The sequence below is a fragment of the Elephantulus edwardii genome, unplaced genomic scaffold, assembly GCF_000299155.1.
Source record: "Elephantulus edwardii isolate Elephantulus edwardi_28Jun2011 unplaced genomic scaffold, EleEdw1.0 scaffold00060, whole genome shotgun sequence".
Taxonomy (NCBI): domain Eukaryota; kingdom Metazoa; phylum Chordata; class Mammalia; order Macroscelidea; family Macroscelididae; genus Elephantulus; species Elephantulus edwardii.
The window spans coordinates 13983825-13993077 of NW_006399810.1; the positions used below are offsets into that span (position 1 = coordinate 13983825).

The following is a 9253-nucleotide window of genomic DNA, read 5'->3' on the forward strand; positions in this document are numbered from 1 at the left end:
AAGAAAATTACAAAACATTACTGCAAGAAACAAAAGAGACCTGGAGATGTGGAAGAATATCCCTTGCTCATGGATAGGAAGACTCAATATTGTGAAAATGGCTATACTACCCAAGGCAATTTACATGTTTAAAGCAATCCCAATACAAATACCAATCCCATTCTTCAAAGAGATGGAAAAGGCAATCGCCAGTTTCATTTGGAACGGAAAGAAGCCCCGAATAAGCAAAATACTCCTTAAAAATAGAAGAAAAGTAGGAGGTATCTCACTCCCTGATTTCAAATCCTACTACACTGCCATGGTGGTTAAGATAGCATGGTACTTGGACAATGACAGACACATAGATTAATGGAACAGAACTGAGAACCCAGAGATAAGCCCATATATCCATGGTCAACTAATTTTTGACAAGGAGATGAAATCAGTTAAGTGGGGAAATGACAGCCTTTTTAACAAACGGTGTTGGCAAAATTGGAAAAGTATCTGCAAAAGACTCAAACAAGATCCACACCTCACTCCGTATACAAAAACCAACTCAAGGTGGATCATGGACCTAGCACTACAACAAAGGACTATAATCTTCATTAAAGGAAAGCCTGGAAGAACGCTAAAAGTTCTAATCCGCAACATAAACAGTCTTCCAAGTATCCTGAAACCCTCTAATCAGGAGACCATAAAATATATGAATGGGACCTTCTAAGAATCAAATTTCTATGCACATCCAAAAACTTCTCCACCAGGGTAAAAAGGGAAGCCATAGACTGGGAAAAAGTATTTGGTAACGAAATATCAGATAAGGGAGACTTATATCCAGAATTTATAAAATACTTGAGCACCACAATAAGATAAAGGTAAAATAAATAGAAATAAATAAAAATAAATAGAAAAATGGGCACAGGATATGAACAGACACTTCACCAAAGAAGACAATTAAGATGGTCAACAAGCACATGAAGAAATGTTCAAAATTCCTAGCTCTAAGAGAGATGCAAATCAAAACAACTATGAGATATCATCTCATCCAAGTCAAAATAGCAAAATTTAACAGAACAGCAAGCAACAAATGCTGGCGAGGTTGTGGAGAAACTGGAACCCTGATTCACTGTTGGTGGGAGTGTAAAGTGGTGCAACCACTGTGGAAGACAGTATGGCGCTTTCTAAAAAAGTTGCAAATAGAGATACCATTTGACCCAGCAATTCCACTACTGGGAATATACCCCAAAGAGACCATAACTGACATCCAAGCAGATATATGCACATCCATGTTTATTGTGACTTGGTTCACAATAATAAGGAGTTGAAAACAACCTAAGTGCCCATCAACAAATGAATGGATAGAGAAGCTGTGTTATACTCACACAATGGAAATCTACGCTGCATTGAAAAACTAGGAACTCATGCAATATTATTCAAAATGGTTGACTCTGGAGGACCTTATGCTGAGTGAAGTAACTCAGTCACAAAAGGACAAGTCGTGCATGGTGCCATTGTTGTAAAACAGGACTGACCTCGGGGTTGGGGGGAGACTGAGAAAAATGAGTTCAATGGTGTATAACTACATTGAAACAGATGAGGGAGAAAACTATTTAAAAGGGTATGTGATTAGGTATTTTTGTCATGACAGGAGTCCAGAGAGAAGGCTGCATAATGGAGTGGACCTGAGTGGGGAGAGATTGTAAAACAATGAAAGAATTTTACTTTTCCAAGAGGGTAGTATACTAGGGAGGAGGGTTTGGTAGGGAGAAAAGTACAACAATGAATGAATGGAAATCCAAAGTCTCTGTAAATTTTCATTGAAATGAATAAGAAATTTAAAAAAAAAGAAAAGCAGATCTGAACCTTGCCCTATCCTGTGCCATCCGTGTGATCTTGGATATGCTCGAGCCCATTATTACAGTCACTGTCAATTCATCCTGTTGAGGGTTTCTTAACATCCAACAATTAGTTACTGAAAATCCTGTCGATCTCAATGGTCCAAGTTGCTGTTCTGCTGTTACCAATCTGTCAGAAAGAGACATGCCTAGGTGGTGTCTTTTCCCCTGTACTCATGGGTCTCCATGAGTCAGGGACGTGTGCTGCACTGCCAGACAAAATGTATAAAATCTCAGCAGTCTGAACCCACCAGCAATCCCATTGTACAAAGACAGGCAGTCTCTGTCCAGTAAGATTTATGTCTCGAATCCTGACAGAGTCGCTAGGAGTTGGAAACTGACCAATGGCAGTGAGTTTGACTACACTAAAATAAAGGGTCAATACATTCCAGGTAACCCTCTGCTCCTATAATGAGGAGCTCAGGAAAGAGGGATCTTAGAGAAAACTCTTGAGTCCTATGAAGGGAAGGTATCCACAGTGGAGAGCCAGCCTTTCTTCCCTGCTCTTCTCATTGACACAGACTCTCCAGGCAATCACATCAGTGGGTCTGACTTGTACTGGGCAACTGGTGACTTTCCAGGTGAAGGAAAGGGTGTTTCATTTTGTTACGACCACAGGCTGACTATATTAACTTACTCTGCATGTATCACAAGCATGAGCATGCCCAGAAATGTGTTTATTTACTCATAGGGGAAGCCTAATAGCAGTCTGTCTATGAAACAGCAGGTGCTCTGCAGAATGATAAGGGAACTACTTGCTTAAAATGAAATTAATCCAAAGATGTTCAGCCCAAAACCCTGTGCCAGAAGATGATGCTACCTTTTGGAATGTGGAGAGAAGAGTCCAGTATCATTCATGGTTTCTCATAAATGAGAGCACTCAATCTCCACAGCCATGAACTCAAAGCAGGTGTGATGTACCAGAATCCCAAATGCTTCGCCTAAATTTCCAGGCTCTAACAGCATTAAGTAGTAGTAGAGAGAAACAGAATATATTGGCTTGCATAAAGGAGATGCTCTGGAAGTATTAAAAAGTAAATGGAGTTGCTTATGTGCTAAATACCCCAAATAGTGCCATGGGTAAAGAGTAGCATAGGTTATATGAACCGGAGCTTATGTTACATTTGTAGAAACTAATAAATAAGATGAAGGGAGCTCTGCTGGCCTACCCCATTTAGAGGCTGTACCTTTTGGGTGTTCAAATCCACCAGCAGCTCCTAAGGAGAAAGATGGGCAACCTTCTCCCATGTAATTAACAGCCTTGGAAACCTGCTGGAGGGCCAGCTATGAGCTCCGACTTGATGGCAATGAATTTGAGCTTTTGGAGATTAACTCTTTATCCTTCTATTGTAGAGCTGGGTTCAAGTACAGCACTATTTATCCTTCTGTTGTAGAGTTGTATTCAAGAACAGCAATATTCAACTGGCTTCAGAAAAGGATATCACACATTACTGCCTACCGCATCAAGTTTATTTACTGGACAAACATTTCCCCCAGTAGTTGGGATGCAAGATTTTATTACTACCCGGAGCTTAAGCACTTTAGACTATATACAATGAATTTCAGTGTGTGAGAATTTTCCAACCTGGAAATGCCCCTTGCCATCAAAATCTGGCTGTGACTCAGTTCACCTGTCTCTTCCAACTCCCCAGTCCCAATTTGGGGCTGCAGGAGACCTGGCATCTGCTGATCTAGAGAATTACTGGCATCAATGCTGTCCATTCCCTTATCTTGGTACTACTTTGGATTTTTACTAATGCCCTCGCCTCCAGGCCTGCCTTTCCATTGGATCACTTTCCTCCTTGCCAGACCTGCTGATTTCATATGTGACCAAAACTTCTAGGGGTCCCCTTGTTATCAATAAGGTGAAACAGGAATGGCAAGAAAGGTCAGAGTGTGGGGCTCACAACCGCTATGCTATTTGATGGCATGTGTGAAGATGGAAGGCATATGTGGAACACCTGCAAGGGAACCCATACCCATGAGGGAAGGCATGTGGGGAGCACTTGCAAGGGAGCCCTAATGCATGTGGTGAACACCTGTAAGGGAGCCCTTACCCACGAGCGGAAGGTGTGTGGGGAACACCTGCAAGGAAGCCTTTATCCACGAGGCCAAAGTGTGTGTGGAATACCTGCAAGGGAGCCCTTTCCCATGAGGGGAAAGTGTGTGGGGAACACCTGCAAGGAAGCCTTTATCCACGAGGGGAAAGTGTGTGTGTAATACCTGCAAGGGAGCCCTTACCCACAAGGGGAAAGTGTGTGTGTAATACCTGCAAGGGAGCCCTTACCCATGAGGACGGCTGGTCAGGGCAGTGCAGTGTGCCGGAGCTAGAGTACAGGATGTCGTCCTTGACCAACACTGAGATGGCTCTTAGGATGAAAGAGAGGAACAGGTTCAGGTGGATGTAGTTCCGGGTGCAGTGCAGCTTCCTATGATCACAAAAGGGGAGGTGAAGGGAGAAAGGAATAGATATTGAAACACTGATTCTATGGACACTGTAGTAATTGTCTACATAGCTTTTACGTTTTTTCACACAGACTTTGTTAAAGGATCCATGACAATGTACTGGACAGCTGGAGTCCACCATGTGTCCCACAGGGGAAAGAAGGGCAATATCCCCCTATAAATATTTACAGCCATGAAATCCTAAGGGAGGGTTGGCAGTGGTTATGTTTTCTATTTGTTAAATAAAATTTAAGTTTATAGGAAATCTGCAAAAAGCACAGCATTCCATATACAACTTCTCTCCCTGTACATGGTCTTTCCCACTATTGATATCTTCTGTGCCTATAATTTGCTGTAACAGATGTAACCAGTATAATGATGAAATGTATTAACTAACACTCACAGGTCAGTGCTGTTTGGTACCACTGAGTTGGAACTGATCCAATGCTGACCCTCTAGCAGGTTTTCAGAGGCAGTAAAGTGTACAGAAAGAGATTGTCCATCCTTGTCCTATAGAGCAAAGGGTGGATTTGAATAATTTTTCATAACAATGGATTTAGAGCTTCTTTTCAATTTAGAACTAATATATTTGAATTCGATATCACTGAGTTGACAAAAGAGATGATGAAATTTACTTAACCCTGGGAGACATAGTTTTGAAATGACTATGTTTTAACTTCAAATGATAATCAACTTATATAAGAAATGAACCAGTTCTGCCAATGGGGATGTGAAAAGAATTTTTTGTACCTGATTGAGCTACTGAAAAATTTCTAAGTGCTTGAATATCTTTTTCAACTGTAAATTTTATGAAATCTAAAAGCAGTCCAAATAGTTCCAGTGAAAATTTTGCAACCAAACTGAGCTATGCTGTGTGAAATACAAACTGTGTTAAAAAAAAATACAAATGTAAGCTATTTCATTACTATAATGGGCATCTGACTACGTGTGGATCACAACAAGCTATGGCTGACTCTGAGAAGAATGGGGATCCCAGAACACTTGATTGTGCGAAACCTATACTTGGACCAGTAGGCAGCCATCAGAATAGAGCAAGGAAACACTGCAACACTGCATGGTTCAAAACTGGGAAGGGTACCAAGGATGTGTCCTATCCCCATACCTTTTCAATCTATATGCAGAACAGATTATCCAGGAGGTTGGGCTCTATAAGGAGAAATGTGGCACTAGAATTGGAGGAAGATTCATTAACAATCTGTGTTATGCAGATGACACAACCCCGCTTGCTGAAACAGAAAAGGATCTGAAGCGTTTGATGCAGAAGTTCAAGGACTGCAGCCTTCAATACAGATTGAAGCTCAACATCAAGAAAACAAAGATTCTTACCACTGGGCCAATTAGCAGCATCATGACAGATGGTGAAGAGATTGAGATTGTTAACAGCTTTAGTTTGTTTGGCTCTACAATCAACACTCTTGATACCAGCAGTCAGGAAATTAAAAGACGTATTGCATTGGGTCTCTCCAAAGCACTGAACAGCAATGATGTCAGTCTGGAGATTAAGGTGTGCCTGATATAGGCCATAGTCTTTGCAATGACTTGTTATGCCCTAGAAAGCTGGACAATGACTAGGGTTGACAGAAGGAGAATTGATGCCTTTGAGCTGTGGTGCTGGAGTATTGAATATAACATGGACTTCCAGAAGAACAAACAAGTTTGTCCTGGAGAGGATGAAGCCAGGCTGCTCCTTGGAGGTAAGGATTCTGAAGCTTCATCTCACATACTTTGGAAATGTTACAAGATGCGACCAGTCTTTGGAGACAGACATAGTACTTGGGAGGGTGGAGGGACAGAGCAGGAGAGGAAGACCCTCGATGAGATGGATTGATTCAGTGACTGGCGGTAATGGGGGTAGGTGTATCGGAGACAACATATTGGCACAGGATAGAGAAAAATTTGGGGTTGTTGTATATACGGTCACTATGAGTCACAAACGATTCCACAGCATATAACACCATCACCACCAGTTAAATGTTTAAATGAAAATATTTTGGACCTATTTAAATTGATTTCTTAAATTGATTTTCTAAAAATTAATTTCTCTTATTTTTAAATTTTAGCTACTAGAACATTTACCATCATGAAGGTAGCTATATTATAGTTCCCCTGGACAGTGTGGATCTAAACAGTACTTTGGATTCTGTCTATAGGGCCATCCCCCCCACCCCCTTCTACCTGTAAATTCCTTCTATGGCCGTTACCCTCAAACTCACTCCCAGCTCTTGTAGCATTTTCTAGTTACTTCTACAAACTTACATGGGGTCATTTTTCCCAAAGCATTAGAGATTCTTTTATCCCATTGAAAAACTCTCTTAGTTTTTGTTGAAGGTCCTCCATTCTTGGGCACCCATTCTTTCTTCAGTCTGATTATTTAGTTTTCTGTAACTTCCCTCATATTGTTTCTCATACCTAAATGAATCACACATATGGCTTGGCTATGATAATTCTTTGTTCCTTTCCCTTCCATGTTCTGCTAATAAAACTCTATGTTTTAGAATTCTATTCCTCCCACAAGAACTGTATCAAATGTCACCATGAACCTGACTTTGTGTTTAATTTTATGTGGTATTAACTGGATATATGATTTGACTTTGAGAATATAAATAATGCTTGCAATGATTTCACATTCACAAGCTTATTTCAGTGACCTGTGACAGAGGCTTAGTGGTAAGGAATTGTGCTGCTAACACAAAGGCATGCAGTTCGAATCCCCCAGCGGATTTGTGGGAGAAGGGTGAGCACTCTCGTCCTATGAGTTTAACTGCCTCTGAAAATCCATTTGAAGGTCAGCTATGGATTGGTTCAAACTTGACACAAAAAAACAACAAGACAGAGTGTGGGAGCTCTGGTGGTATGGTCAGTAGCAGGATTCTCTGTTAACCAAAGGCTATTTATCTCTGGCAGTTTGACTCCACCACTGAAAGAAAAAGATGTGCATTCTCTGCTTGTTATGATTTACAGTCTTGGAAACTTGATGAAATGGGGGAACCAACTTGAGTTCAGTGTATGAGTTACGACAGAGTACACAATAATCATAGTTTTTACATTTTTTAAATTTTATCCTGACTTATTTATAAAGTTCAAATACATTGTTTTTTACAAAAGATTCTTTCTATTTCCTTCACACAAACCCCATAAAATTGTGCAAGCCTATGATTAGTACTCCAAGCCTCTCTCATCCTCATTCTTCTGCATCCACCTTCCCCCCCCCTTGAATCATCACACTCATTCTACAATAATAGTTTTATACAGTATTTGTCCTTATGGGACTGAGATAGTTCACTCAGTATAATGCTCTCCACTCCCTCTCCCAAGTTAGGTAGTAATTTACAAAGTCATTGTTCCTGTGTGCTGTATAGTATTCCATTGCATGAATGTACCACAACTCCTTAATCCATTTGTTTGTGGTTAGACATCTGGTCTGTTTCCATGTTCTTGTGATGGTGAAGAACACAACTATGAACACTGGTGTACAAGTCTCCATTTGAGCCTCAGTTCTCATTTTCTTGGGGTATATTCCAAGCAGTGGAATAGCTGGGACATATGGAATGTTCAGCTTTTTGAGGAAGCATCAAACTGCCTTCCAGAGTGGTTGTACCATTTTAAAGTCCCACCAACAATGTACAAGAGTTCCTATCTTGCTACATCCTCTCCAACACTTATTACTTGCTGTCCTATTAAACTTTGCCTACTGGAGCGAGATAGTATCTCATTCTAGTTTTGATTTGCATTTCTCTTATGGCCAGTGATCTGGAACATTTCTTCATGTGTCTGTTGGCCATTTGAGTATCTTCCTCTGTGAAAATTCTTTCCATGTCTTTTGCCCATTTTATAATTGGGTCATCAGTCTTTTTCTTGTGGAGGCCCAGTATTCTATAAACTTTCATTACGAGACTCTTGTCTGAGATGGTATTGTCAAATGTTTGTTCCCAATCAGTAGATTTGTCTTTTCACTCTGTTGGGAAAAGTTTTTGATGCACACATGGATTTAATCTTTACAAGGTACCATGTGTCAATTTTATCCTCTTGAGATTGTACATTTCTGGCTGTATTTGGAAGTCTCTTTGTACCATAGGCTTGGCCTTCTAAGCTTGACTCCAGCTTGTCCTTTATGAACTTTATGGTTTTGGGCTTTACTTCCAGGTCTCTGATCTACCTTGAGTTGATTTTTGTGTATGGTGTGAGATGTGTTTACTGTTTAAGCTTTCTGCACTTTTGCCCTCACCATTTGTTGAAGAGGTTGTCATTTTCCCATTTGATAAGTTTTGTTTTCTTTTTGAGTATCAGCTGACCATAGATGTTGTTGTTATGGACCGCGGGGTTGCTTGCGACTGACAGCGACCCTATGTACAACAGCCCTAAACTCTGCTCTGTCCTGTGCCAATTGCACTGTTTCTGATACACCCATCCAGATTACCCCAGTCACTTAATCAATCCACCTCACAGAGGGCCTTCCCCTCCTGCGCTGTCCGTCCACCCACCCAATCATGATGTGCCTCTCCAAGGACCGGTCCCTCCTTACAACATGTCCAAAGTATTTTAGATGAAGCTTCAGAATCCTTGCTTGCTTCCAAGGAGCTGCCTGGTTTACCCCTCTCTAGGATGAATCTGTTTTCCTATCAGTCCATGGTACTCTCAATACTCTTCTCCAGCACCACAGCTAAAAGGCATCAATTCTTCTATCCTCCCTAGTCACTGTCCAACTCTCTGATGCATAACAAATGATTTCAAAGATGATGGCCTGTATCAGACGCACCTTAATCTCCAGAGAGACACTATTGTTCTTCCGAACTTTGGAAAGGTCCCTAACAACATCTTTTAATTTCCTGGCTACTGGTGCCAAGAGTGTTGACTGTGGAGCCCAGCCAACTAAAGCTGTGAACAATCCCAATCTCTTCACCATCCATACTGATGCT

At 41.0% G+C, this 9253-nt stretch overlaps 1 protein-coding gene across 1 annotated transcript in view; it reads right to left on the reverse strand.

Moving 5' to 3' along the window:
* Positions 1-9253, reverse strand: part of VIPR2 (vasoactive intestinal peptide receptor 2) — a 300833-nt gene that overhangs the window by 50239 nt on the left and 241341 nt on the right. The window contains exon 6 of the mRNA XM_006887663.1: positions 4159-4300. Within this exon, the coding sequence (XP_006887725.1) occupies positions 4159-4300 (142 nt within the window). The remainder of the gene's footprint in view (positions 1-4158; positions 4301-9253) is intronic.